Source organism: Mobula birostris, chromosome 9 (assembly GCF_030028105.1).
Source record: "Mobula birostris isolate sMobBir1 chromosome 9, sMobBir1.hap1, whole genome shotgun sequence".
Taxonomy (NCBI): domain Eukaryota; kingdom Metazoa; phylum Chordata; class Chondrichthyes; order Myliobatiformes; family Myliobatidae; genus Mobula; species Mobula birostris.
Window position 1 is genome coordinate 53,629,305 of NC_092378.1, and position 14,243 is coordinate 53,643,547.

The 14,243-nt window shown below is 41.0% G+C and overlaps 1 protein-coding gene across 1 annotated transcript in view; it reads left to right on the top strand.

The window, feature by feature from the left end:
- LOC140202760 (aldo-keto reductase family 1 member B1-like) overlaps positions 1 to 14,029 on the top strand; it is a 28,887-nt gene extending 14,858 nt beyond the window's left edge. The window contains exons 8-10 of the mRNA XM_072268063.1: positions 1,609 to 1,692; positions 5,269 to 5,351; positions 13,809 to 14,029. Coding sequence (XP_072124164.1) covers positions 1,609 to 1,692; positions 5,269 to 5,351; positions 13,809 to 13,839 — 198 coding nt within the window. The 3' untranslated portion in view covers positions 13,840 to 14,029. The remainder of the gene's footprint in view (positions 1 to 1,608; positions 1,693 to 5,268; positions 5,352 to 13,808) is intronic.
- Positions 14,030 to 14,243: the final 214 nt, after the last annotated feature.

Here is a 14,243-nt window from a genome sequence, read left to right on the forward strand (position 1 = left end):
CCAAGGATGTTGTATTGTCAGACAAATTCCAGAAGGCTGTTTCTCAAACATTCTACACTGTAAAGAACTATTTCATTGACATTGCAGATATTGTCTGTAAAATTACTGAATTTGAAGGTTTGTAGATTTCCTCGTTTCTACATATGCAACATCAGCTTTGCCTTTCTCACCATGTGCTTTCTTTAATGTGCTGACATTTCATTGAGATAACCAGCCATCTGTTCATTTAAATTCTTCGTTACCCAGCTTCTTAGCTACTCCCTCTGGCTTGTCTTTTTTAACATTTGGTCCTTTATCATGCACATCTTGTCCAGTTATAATGGAAAACTATTGAGAGCCTCCAACACCTTCACACATTATTTTTGGAATGCTCCCTTTCCTTTTTGTCATGCCCATTCTTACAGTTTAACTTGCTGATGCAGTTGTCAATTTCGGCACTCAGTTATCTCTGCCAGCCAACAATGAGTGGTGTTGGGTGGATGGGTTTTAATTTGGTCTAGGTAATTTTCTTCGGCTATTGACAAATCTGTTGGTGCTTATTTGGCAAAGGTCTCAATTTTTTTTTAAAAGACAATTAGACAACTTTTTAAAAAATCATCAAAAATTGCTGCATTTTGAATCTGTCCATTCAAGTGGATAACATAACATCACACAAGCATATGTAAACTGGTTGTTCCAAGCACGGTGAAGTCTTAACAGTGACAAAAGCGCCAATGACCAACCGTCTGCTGCCTAATTAAGTGACATTGTGTCCCAAATGAATTAAGGGAACCTTGGCTACTTCCTTGATTTAGTTTTTGTTCATTAAGTGTTGTCCAAAATAAGTGGCTTCACCTATTAACTGATGGCCCGATTAACCAGAATCCACTGTTTGAAACTTTTTAATGTAACTTCCGAAGAACTGATTCTTGATTTTCTTTGATATTTTGATTATTCATCTATAAAAGCTGTAATTCAAATCTCATTCTGGTTAGTTCACTAAAGAAGAGCTCCATAATTGGTTGGATACATTGGGTGAATGTTTATTCTCCTTCCAGTACCTTACCTATTAGTGTAAAAAGTTTGGAAGGATGGAAATCTGTTCTTTAATTTAGCATGTAACTTTTTTACAGAAACTACCAGGTTTAGTGTTGTGCTTGGCACTTCTGGTGGTCTGAGCAAGAAAGGGGTAGGTTCTGTCTGATTTGTTGTCAGCAATGTGCTTAGGGCCTTGACTAAAGCTGCTTTCTGCTCAATGGATGGATGTCCCACTTTTTAAGTTAACACTGCTTTCGTTGTTCCTGATTTGTTAAATTGTAGCGTCCTACAATTTGAAGGAATTTTGGGGCTGAATGGCAAGTTTGGAGTTCCTGTGTACAAGCCCTCGTGTTAAAAGGTATTTCCAACATTAAAGTTCAGCAGCCTCTTCTATGACCTGGCTAGTTTCCTTTTAATATAGGAAATCAAAGTCACTTCCTCACTTGGAATCTCACTTTGGAAAATCACATGGTCGGCATTCCAAAACATTTGGCCAATGGAACCCACCCTATATTGAAGCAGCAAATCTGCAATCGTCATTAATATTCTACAGCAGGCTATTGGCTCTAACTATAGTGGATTTGGTTTCAGGTTTTGATCTGGTTCCAGATTCAAAGAAGGCTGGTTGTAATTCCAAAGTCTGTCACTCCAGAGCGAATTAAGAAAAACTTTCAGGTAAGTAAGATTTGAGGTGTTGTGTCCTGTACACTTCCTGGCCTGTTTCCTCTTTAACTTGTGTTGCAGTTCCCTGGAACACCTGCAATTACCCTTCTATTGCTGGGGACTTCTTGTGGTGTGCTGCTGTTTTGCCATTTTTCTTCCTTTTGGTATAACTGCTGGGTGAGTGTGGTTGTTTGAGTGCTGTTAAGTTAGCTAGTGCACGAGTATGCTGGTTAGAGAGGGAATGTATTCCAGCTGAACTGAGTAAATCAGTTTTTCCTATGGGTCACTCCATTGTTTTCAAGGTGTTCCTAGGTAGAGACGTTATCTGATAAGATGAGCATTTCTTAACTGCATGACCATAGGCTGATGGCCTATGCTTCCTGAATTTTTGCTTTTAAAGTCACCTCTTGTCCAGTACACCTCAGAAGATAAGTAGGGTTGTTCATTTGATTCTTAGATCTGCACTTTTTTGTGTGTTTAGATTAGCACTCAAACGCCATTCTCATTTTGGTGTGTGTGGGATGGGGAGGGGGGAATGAGAGAAAGCTTAAGTGAATAGGTTAAGTTGGGAGAGTTAAAGTGACTAAATTTTAGGCACTTTTGTGGTGGGTCCATAATTGGCTTCTGTGAAGTTCTACCTTTGAACTTGTTTGTAAACTACTATCCTGAGTTTTGTTAATTAGGATGACTGGCAGTCTCCATTGAAGAATTATGCTTGTCTGGGGTAGGTAATCCATTCTATGCTATTCTGGTATTTGAGAGGTAACATCTAGTTTTAATTTTGTAATTATGGTCTTAATGGCTATTTTCTAGAGCAAAATTTGCCACATGCCGTATCTAGGTCGCTATGTGCTGTATTGGGCCCTCGTGTGTGTTGTGTACACTGTTGCTTTGTAATAAACGCCCCAGTTGTAGGTTTGTGCTTATTTCTATACCTTGTCAGAACTTTAATGTAGGGAAACTTTTAAATATGGCATCTGTTGAAGAGTTCATTAAAGCTCCTTCTCAGGAGCTGCTTAAGCAGTTTACAAAAGATCAACTTTTGCAGCTGGCCTCTGGTTACAAAATTGAGCTTACTAACACTGAAAATGGTTGAAAGGAGTGTAAAAATTGTCATCAGGTAAGTGTTGATAGACACTGGGGTTCTTGAAATTAGCTTCCCACCCCTGCCGGATGCCCAAACCTATTCCTTTGTCAGAGGCTGTCATTGAGTTGCGGCTAAACGAGATAGATAGTGCTGCAAGAAAAGCAATTAGTGGACAGGCACAAGGAACACCAAATGCATTTAGAACATGAACGTTTCCTTATGGAATTGTAGTTTAAGAAGTCTCCTAGATTAATCCTTCTGTATTTGATGTAGGTAGCCATTGTAAGGAAGTTCTACCATTTGCAGAGAAGGATGCCAAAATACTCTCATTTTGAATGTGTGGCTGCCACTTCAAAGTAGCCTAAACGTGGGTAAAGCCACGGAAGCCTATTCTGCTCCAAGCACTGAAAAGAGCTCAGATTATGATGGGGGTCAAAGTGGCTATCTTGAAATCTTATGAATTAGTTCCTGAGTCTTATCGGCAACACTTTATTAGCTATAGCAAGCTTGACAGGAAAACGTGTTGAGTTTGTCCTGGTGGGGAGGGGAGAGAGTCTGTTTGACCAGTGGTGTTTAATTTCTACTTGAGCTAAAGAACGACTTCGTCAGCTCACCATGCTTGAGGAGTTTAAGAGCCTGTCTGCCCGATGTTGTATCTGTCTGTTTAAATGAACAGAAGGCATCACCCCTTGAGCAAGCTGCCATATTGGAAGATGAGTATGTCTTGACCCACAAAGTCGGTGTTATCTGTAAACAGCATGCTGGGGAAAAAGGCCTATCCTATCAAATACCATCTTTAAAACCAGTACCCCACCTCACCCTTGACTAAGAATTTTACATCTGAGAAAGCTACATTCCACCGTGTTTCTACTGCAACAAGCCTGGTCATCTAATTACTGAATGCTCAGTGCTTAATAAAAATCAGAAATCTGTGAAGCCTGTAACTTTTGAGAAAACTGTAACAAATTCCTGTCTTCATTTGGTGACATCTCAAGCAAGGAATATGAGTTGGCTGGCTGGCTCTTCCTAATGGATATTTCATTTCTCCTGCCTCTGATCTTGAGTCAAAGCAACCCATTAAGATCTGGAGGAACAGAGCTTTTCAGTCTGATTCTCCACGATGTTTTGCCATTGAGTCTGCTTTGGGTTCAGAGACACTTGTGAAAGAGTTTGGTACAGGTTTTTTATCCATGCCTTTGCATAACTTTTGTCTCCACTCAGGTTCAGTTTCTGGTGAAGTTGTTGCCCTTTGTTCCCAGATACCAATTGAAGGCATGTCTTTCATTCTAGGGAACAACTTGGCGGGTAGTAGTGCTCCCTACTTCTGAAGTAACCTCTAATCCTGTGGTGCAGATCAGCTTGAGCTGACTATCCCAATACTTTCTTGTTTGTGTTACTACTTATTGCAATGTCTAAGAAAGATTAAAGCAAAGGCAAGAGCTCTGACAATCTCCCTATATTGCCCTCTGTGACACTTTGATGGCCTAAGGTGATGTAGATCTAACAGGGTTTGGCCACGAGTTTCCTCTTGTGAACAGCTAGTACTTGAACAGGAAAAGACCCTTCTGTCTCCTCTGGAGAGGTGGTCTCAGAGGAGACAATTTAGAGGCTTTGTGTGGTTATTAGCAATGGGTTGATAGTGAGAAAGAGGACTCCAAAAGTGTCCGTTCAGGACAATTTGAGTAGTGCCCTGATGTTTACCGATCGGACATAGTGCATTTGGCTCACAATCATAACCTCGCTGATTATTTGGGCACTAGGAAAACTCTTGTGCACTTGGACATTTCTTCTGGCCTGGTGTGAGGCCTGATGTAGCACAGTACCGTAAGTCATGCCAGGTGTGTCAGGTTGTTGGTAAGCTTAATCAGAAGATCCCTGTTGCTCCTCTACATCATATCCCTGCCACTGGGGTAGCTTTAAATTGCACCAGAGCAAACTTATTAAGGATGAGGTTATGTCCTGTACATTTCCTGGCCTGTGTATCTTCTTTAACCTGTGTTGCAGTTCTCTGGGACGCCTGCAATTAGCCTTCCATTGCCAGCACCAGCTGGGGACGGCTTTTAAAATGAGGCCACTCCCTCTCCCTCTCTCCCATTCTGCAGCCACATCACACATCACCCTTCTTCCCTTACCTTAACAAAAATCTTCTGTTTTCCTGTCGTGGCCCAACTCCTTTGTGTTACTTCCTGAGCCAAGGTTGTAAGAGGGGGTAGGAAGAGGAGATCAAAAGATGATGCATTGCACCAGCTCATACTTAATTTAGTGCTTATTAGTGCTTTTTTTTTAGGGGTGGGTGGGGGGGAAAAAACTAAATTTATGATAGTTAGCTTGAGGCTTCTGATTTGTCTGTGAAAGATCAAATGCTATAGTTACTTTTCAGCCCCTTGTTAAATCCCAGCTGAAAAGCTCATGGAAAGATTATTTCTACATGTCATGTATGTCATTTCACCAATCTTTCACTGTTTTAATTTCACCATCTAAATGTGTTTCTGCTGTTGCAGGTGTTTGATTTTCAGTTGAGTGATGAGGAAATGAAGAGTATTCTTTCATTCAACAGGAATTGGCGATGCTGTCCAATGGAATGGTGAGTTGTGTGCACGTGTCCATTCAGGCTGTGTAGCAGAAGTAAAAGCTGAGCATTGTTTTTCAAACATTACCACTTCTGCTATTTTTTTTCTTATGGTGGTCAAGCCATCGAGATCGAAGAGATGGAAATTTGCTGTTTTGAGCCTAGACTCAAATAAGTGTGCTTGACTCTGATCTGCCTGCCTGAACTAATCTATTTTGAAAGCCCGTTAATAAAAGCTGATTTGTCCCCAGTAGCACATTACATGAAGAAATAAAAGAGAAGTGTTTGCATTACTTTGGCCAAGAGTCCTTTACTGGTGCCAGGCTGACTGGGTAATATCGGTCCTTAAAATCTACCTGCGAATTCCGCTTATGTTCCTAGATCTTGAATCTTCTCTGTACTGATGTTTTTCCACATTCTCATTTTTCCTTAGTTTTTATTTTGGTTCATAAATTAGAGATTTTTTTATACCTGCTTTTTGGCTCTATTTTTGAAAGCTACTTTTCACATCTTGCTGTTCTCATGGAAAGCTTTGACCAATGAACGTCTAGAACTTCTGATGTGCATAATAGATTTTCCAACAGTTGTTGCATGGCTTTGACTATTCCACTTGTGAGTATGCTGCAATTCCATTTTGAATAATTGAACAGGCAATGTGTTCTGTCTTGAGTTACCAGACTGTTACTTTGCTTAACTATTTCTTAAGTGATGAACTAGAATAGTATTGAAAAGCTTCCCATTTTTCTAAATGAAATTACAGAAAACAAACAATCCAGCATTATTCAACCTGTTCTGAGTGCTTCGAATAATTTGATACTTCTGCATGTTCACTCTCTCCACATTTGAGGTTTCTTTTAAGACAAAGATGTCATGGGTTTGAAGTAACGCTGAGCAAGACGCTGAAGCTAGTGAAATTTGGTAGCAGGTGAAAGGAACTCAAGGAAAAATATGCACATTGTTAGATTAGATTAGATTTTGAGGACACGCAGTCCTCTTTTATTGTCATTTAGATAACCTTAAATTCAAGCAAGATGAAATGATGGGAAGAAATGAAACTATTATAACAGTAAAGGTTGTATATGATTTGTGCCTAGATGAAGGTTAGAGCAGATTAACTGAAATGTAAGCAGTTTCAAGTGATGTTTGAGGTTAAATGTGTAAGCTGCTTAAATCTAATCTTGATGAAATGTAGTTTGTGTACAGTGTTTATTTTGGTGAGAATAATGTTGGAAATTTAGGATTAAGTTTGACCCAGAGCTCAGTAATTAGCTGGACGGAAATTGTGCTCCTCCAGTACTTTGATTCAGTTCCATTCTCTACCATCTCAACCTTTCCATTATCTGCCAAAATTCATGTGGATGTGGAAACTGCTTCTGTTTGAGTTCCTCAGTCATATCATCCAAAACATAATCGTATTTTAAAAAGGAGTTGATCTTCCATATAGGATTAAGAACTCCTGTCATGACTGGCAAGGCAAGAATAAAAACAAATGTGATTATTCCCACTGTTGAATAATCTTCATGTGATTTGATTTAAGCTCGCACCTTAAGAATAATTACATAAAAGGGACAGAAAAGCTGGCATCTCCTGCAACACGTATTTCATGAATGAAAGAATGGTGCGTCAACTGTTAACTATTTCCAGCACTTCTGTCCAATGTGGTTCTGGTACCACCATTTTAATCCTGTAATTGATGTGCAGTCTACAAAACTCTGAAACCATAATCCCGGACACTGTAAATTGTAAACTAGCAGTCATGATCTTTCTGAACAGTTACTGATTTATTGTGGATGTTGCTATCATTTATTGTATGTAATTGTCCTGAGAAGGTGGTTCTTGAACCACCACGAACTCCACAATTGCATGATTTTGACACCTAACTGAAAGTGATGTCTCCAGGATAAGATGGTAGTTGTGGAAGGGAGTTTGCAGATGATGGGCACGTGTGTTGTCAAAGTTCACCTAGATTACTGAAGTTACTTGTTTGAAAGGTCCTGATAAGTAAACCTTAGTGCATTCAATGGATCTAGTTAATTTGCATAGCATCAATTGATGGGAGCTGTTAACAAAGGGATTTAGTTAAGATGAGTAATTTTTGTTCCTAATAATCATGAATGAGCTCATAATTCGGGCAAATGGAATATAAAAGCAAGGATGTAATACTGAGACTTTAAGACATTGGTGAGCCTCATTTGGAGTATTGCAAGCAGTTTTGGGCCCTATGTTCAAAGGATATTCACAAAAAATGATCTGAGGATTGAAAGGCTCAAGTGTTTGGCTCTGGGCCTGTACTCGAATTCAGAACAATCATGATCTCACTAAAACCTAATGAATGTTGAAAGGCCTTGATAGAGTGGATGTGGAGAAGATGTTTCCTACGGTAGAGTCTAAGACCAGATGACACGGCCTCTGAATATAGGGATGTCCATTTAGAACAGATGAGGAATTTCTTTAGTCGGGTAGTGGTGAATAGACAATAGGTGTAGGAGTAGGCCATTCGGCCCTTCAAACCAGCACTGCCATTCACTGTGATCATGGCTGATCATCCATTATCAGTATCCAGTTCCTGCCTTATCCCCATAACCTTTGATTCCACTATCTTTAAGAGCTCTATCCATCTCTTTCTTGAAAGCATCCAGAGACTTGGCCTCCACAGCCTTCTGGGGCAGAGCATTCCATATATCCACCACTCTCTGGGTGAAAAAGTTTTTCCTCAACTCCGTTCTAAATGGCCTACCCCTAATTCTTAAACTGTGGCCTCTGATTCTGGACTCACCCATCGGTGGGAACATGCTTCCTGCCTGCAGCGTGTCCAATCCCTTAATATTATGTTTCAATAAGATCCCCTCTCAGCCTTCTAAATTCCAGAGTATACAAGCCCAGTCGCTCCAATTGTTCGACATATGACAGTCCCGCCATCCCGGGAATTAACCTTGTGAACCTACGCTGCACTCCCTCAATAGCAAGAATGTCCTTCCTCAAATTTGGAGACCAGAACTGCACACAATACTCCAGGTGTGGTCTCACCAGGGCCCTGTACAGCTGCAGAAGGACCTCTTTGCTCTTATACTCAATTCCCCTTGTTATGAAGGCCAGCATGCCATTAGCTTTTTTCACTGCCTGCTGTACTTGCATGCTTGCTTTCAGTGACTGATGTACAAGAACACCTAGATTTCGTTGTGCTTCCCCTTTTCCTAACTTGACTCCATTTAGATAACCTGCCTTCCCGTTCTTACCACCAAAGTGGATAACCTCACATTTATCCACATTAAACTGCATCCGCCATGCATCTGCCCACTCACCCAGCCTGTCCAAATCACCCTGCATTCTCATAACATCCTCCACACATTTCACACTGCCCCCCAGCTTTGTGTCATCGGTAGATTTGCTAATGTTATTTTTAATTCCCTCATCTAAATCATTAATATATATTGTAAACAGCTGCGGTCCCAGCATTGAACCCTGCAGTACCCCACTGGTCACCGCCTGCCATTCCGAAAGGGACCTGTTAATCGCTACTCTGTTTTCTGTTAACCAGCCAATTTTCAATCCATGTCAGTACTCTGCCCCCAATACTATGTGCCCTAATTTTGCCCACTAATCTCCTATGTGGGACTTTATCAAAGGCTTTCTGAAAGTCCAGGTACACTACATCCACTGGTTCTCCCTTGTCCATTTTCATAGTTACATCCTCAAAAAAAAAAAAAAAAAAATCAGTGAATCTATGGAATGTTTTGCTACAGGTGGTTGTGGAGGCCAAGTCATTAGGTATATTTATGGCAGAGGTAGATGAATTCTTGATTAGTCAAGACATGAAAGGATATAGGGTGAAGGCTGAGGGAAATGGATCGGCCTTGTTGAAATGGTGCAGCAGACTAGATGGGCCAAATGGCCCAATTCTGCTTCCATATTGATAGATAGATATACTTTAGTGATCCAGAGGGAAATTGGGTTTCATTACAGCTGCACCAACCAAAAACAGAGCATAAATATAGCAATACAAAAACCACAAACAATCAAACAACAAAATGCACACTATGCCAGATGGAAATAAGTCCAGGACCAGCCTATTGGTCTTGTGATGTAAATAGAGAATGTTCTGTAGCATCCATAAATTGGCTTGTAACCTGGAAAGATATTGAGTTACAAGATGTTACTCTGTTGGAGGCTATCCAGCTTCTGACCTATATTTGCAGCTATACCTTCTAATGTTCTTGGTCCAGTCAAGTTCTGGGCCTCTGGACTGTAGAGAGGAAAGGCTGTTGATCAGTGAAAATTGCAGAAGTTTAAATCCCACAAGTCTGGTGATTACATAATTAGTTGTGAAAACACACATTTGTCTAAGTTGGCACTCCAGCTGGTGTTGTGGATATTGGGGATTTTTGCTTGGCTAGATGTCAAAGTACAGGAAGGTGTTTAGAAGGTAATGGCTCTATCTGAAGTGCACTTGATACCAAATTTGCCAGGCTGTAATTGCTTAGCTTAGTCTTGCTGATCTTGAATGAAGGAAGATTTCCTTTTTGCCCCCCTCAGCAGCCTGGGATACATTCTGTCAAGCCCTAAAGATTTAGCTGCCTTTAATTCCACCAAGATATACCTCCTTGCATTCTCCAACCACAATGCCCATCTCTACCTAGATTACTTACCTGTATTAATTGAAACATCACCTATATCTTCTGACTCCAAACCTATCTTGTCCCTATTCTTCCCTGATTATCCTCTTGCCTTTAGTTTTTAAATATTTTTCTTCAATTTTCCCCATATGATGCTCTTTCTCTCAGGTCTTCCTTAGTTCTCTAAGTATACTTTGTATATTTTCATAATTTTGAAGAGGTTCTCCAGTTTCAGCTCTCCATAGTTGCCAAGCTTAAACCTTAGTTCCATAATGCTCTTTGGAGAGAAAATTGCACCGTGGCCAAAAAGTGACTCTGAACTGACCAACTTGACTTAGTTTAGGCCATTTGAGGAATGACATTAAATGTCATTATTGCCAACAATGTATCCTAGGAATGAATGAATCAAGACCATCTCCAGCTCAGCCACCCAGGGCCTCACCAATGAGGGGGTGGGATGAAGAAAACAAGTTCAAATTGATGGTCATCTGACTATATATGTACAACCAAATGAAACAATGTTCCTTGGGACTGCAGAGCACCCACACATGTAACACACACAGCACAAACCAAAATATTGTACTATAAATAAGTTTAAAATATAGTAGTGAAGTGCAGCAAAAGTATGAGTGACGCCACCTCGGTGGTGACAGAGTATTCATTAGACTCAGCCTGATGGAAGAAACTGTTACCCAGTCTGGCAGTCCTAGTCCTGATGCTTCTGTTCCTCTTCTAGTTGGTACTGAGTCAGAAATTGTTGGATGGGTGGTAGGGATGGATCCTCAATGCTTTAGGGTCCTTTGTCAGCAGCGCTCTTGGTAAATGTCAGAAGTGGGGATAAAGGAGACCCTGATCCTCTTTGAAGCAGAGTGGTGGTCACTATGGAAGAGGTAGCACGGCAAAGGTTAATTAATGTCCAAGCAAGGGTAGATTGCAGACGTCCAAAGAAAGAGAGCATAGCTTCTATTTGCCCAGCAGCAGAGTTGGAACTAAGGGAATATTTCAATGGAGCTTTGGTTAAGCCATTCTTTATTAATGTGGGTGACCTTGACTCCCCTGATGCCAAATTGTCCTGTCCAATTTTGCCTTCAAAAGTTGAAAAAGCTGTCATTTAACTAAAATGAGGCTTTCAGAGCAGTGAGTATTGCTTTTGAGGTTTCAAATCTTCGAAGGGTGAAACTTCTGTTTCCTAAGTTACTGATATTTGCAATTTTAGGATGAAAACAAAGAAACTGTTGTCAAAAGCTCGTTTCCTCCTTCTGTCCAATAATAGCTTCTTGCTGGAAGATTTGTACTAAATTGTGTACAAATTACATTTTCAACTACATTGAAGCTGCTTATTCAAGTGTAAATACCTCTAGCATCACCATATAACTTCTGATACCAAATTCTTGTACGTTTTGGCTTTTCTGTATCTGATTTGTCTTTTGAATTCAAGGTGCAATTTTCCTGATTCTGATTGAGCCTTGTGGATTTAATCTGATAATGACATGCAGTTGCTTGATCTTTTCAAGGATTTCAGGTTTCCTGGCCCCCATCATATTTTTTACTATGTATGTCCAGTCCCTATACACCTCCATCCCCGACCAGGAAGGCCTCAAAGCTCTTTTTTTCTTTCTGGACATCAGACCCGACCAGTTCCTCTCCACGATTCGCCTCTGCCTAGTGGAACTTTTCCTTCTAAGTAATTTCTCCTTTGGGTCCTCCGACTTCCTTCAAATAAAAAGGGTAGCCATGGGCACTCACATGTGTCCCAGCTATGTTGCCTGTTGGCTACATGGAACAGTCTATGTTGCAAGCTTAGACTGGTGACTGTCCTGCACTTTTCCTATGCTGCATTAACAACTGCATTTGTGCTGCTTTCTACACCAGTGCTGAACTCGTCGGTTTCATGCACTTGGCATCCAACTTCTACCCGGCCCTCAAATTCACCTAGTCAATCTCCAACATTTCCCTTCCCTTTCTCTATCTACAGTGACAGCTTATCCACCAATATCTATTATAAACCAACAGACTCTTACAGCTACCTGGACCATATCTCTCCCCATCTTGCTACTTGTAAAAACGCCATCCCCCTTCTCTCAATCTCCCCCACATCTTTCAGGATGTGGCTTTTCATTCTAAAATGAAGGGTATGTCCTTTTTCCAAAAAAAAAAGGCATCCCTTCCTCCATCAACGCTGACCTCAACCGCATCTCTTCCATTTCATGCGCATCAGCTCTAACCCCATCCTTACGCCACGCTACCAGGGATAGCATTCCTCTTTCCTCACATACCATCCCACCAGCCTGCGTGCCCAGCACATAATTTTCTGAAACCTCCCCCACCTCCAACTGGATCCTATCACCAAACACATCTCCTCCCACCCCCACTTCCTGCTTTCCGCAGGGATTGCTTCCTGTGCATTCCTTTGTCCCTTGTCCATTCGTCCCTCCCCACTGATCTCTCTCCTGGCACTTAGCCTTGCAAGCAGAACAAGTGCTTCACCTGCCCCTACACCACCTTACTCACTACCATTCAGGGTACGAAACAATACTTCCAGGTGAGGTGACACTTCACCTGTGAGTCTGTTGGGGTCATATACTGTGTTCCGTACGGCTGGTGTGGCCTCTTGTATATCTGTGAGACCTGATGTAGGTTGGGAGACTGCTTCACTGAGCATCTATGCTCTGTCTGCCACAACAAACGGGATCTCCCAGTAGCAACCCGTTTTAATTCCACTTCCAATTCCCATTGCAGTATTTCCATCCATGGCCGCCTCCACTGTCAGGATAAGGCCACACTTGGGTTGGAGGAGCCTTGTATTCCATTTGGGTAGCCTCCAGCCTTATGGCATGAGCATAGATTTCTCAAACTTCTAGTAATGCCTCTACCCCCTCCTTCACCATTTCCCATTCCATTGCCGCCCTCTCATGTTATCATCTTACTTGCGCATCGCCTCCCTCTGGTGCGCCTCTTCCCTCCCCCCCCCCGCCCCCATGGCCTTCTGTCTCTTTCACCAATGAACTTCCTAGCTCTTTGCTTCATCCCTCCCTCTCCAAGTTTCACCAATTGCCTGATGTTTCTCTCTCCCCTCTTCAGCTGGCCTGCTGAATTCCTCCAGCATTTTGTGTGTTGCTTAAGTTTTCACCATCTGCAGACTTTCTCTTGCTTGTGACATGCAGTTGCTTGTCCATTTCATAATTTTTGCCTTTCACCTGCCACTTTGGCAACCAATCTTCCTTTCAGCCAAAAGTAAAATCAATGGAAAATGTGCAGAAGTACAAGCTCATTGTAGAGAAAAATGTCTCTGACTGAATTGCCGAGTATTTTTATATCCTTATCAAGCCCAATTTGTACACTTCCGGTCCCTTAAATGCTTCTGACCCAAATTTAACTAAAAATATGCTTGGAAATGTAGCAAAATTTTGATTTTAAAAAAATTGAGGAAATATGAGACTCCAAGCTGTTACCTTGAAATCCACAAAAGATCAGCTTTTAACGTAGCTTTTTGTAGAAAGGAATTGCAATTATGAAAGTATGCTGTACATGTTAATGGTTGTTAATTACATTCGAAATACAAGAGTACCAATCATTTGGAACAGTGCACATGTGCTTTACCTTGGAGTTTGTGGGTCTGGTTGGAGGAAGGTTGGGGCATTGGCCAGTGGAGTGTGCAGTGTGCTGGAGTTGGCTATCAGTAGTGCCTGGTTCTGAGGCAATGGAGTTGCAGTAAATGTCTGTGCAGAACACTAATCTGAATAATGTTTATGGCTAAAGTATAAAACTTAATAAAATTGCAGGCAAGTTATCTTGGCATGTGTTGGTGTTTATATGCCTGCCTTTAAAGTGGGATCTCTAACTTTTTTTTTCTTTTTAGGTGTGTTAACCACAAGGACTATCCTTTTTGAGATTATGAACTAACTGCTTCAAATGGAACAAGCTATCTGAAAATTAATAGCTCTCCTATCTGTAGACCTGGAACAGCAGAATTAATGTGATATTTTGAAGAATAAGGTCTTTAACTACGGTGATGTGCTTTAGCAGTGTAACTTTCTGATTGCATCAATGATATGAATAAACATTCACAAGAATTTGCCACTCTTGCTGCGATGCCTCTATTTTCTTTCTGTGCAAATCCAGAAACAATTTTCTGTTCTTGGCTTCAGAAAATTTGCCTTTACCTAATTACTAAAAGTCTGATTGCAGGAAAAATATTTTCACAGGATTTATGAAACCAATTTACAGTAGACAAATTTATAATTCTGAAGTCCAAATCTTCAGTATCACCTTGCAACATGATAGTTCTGTTTAG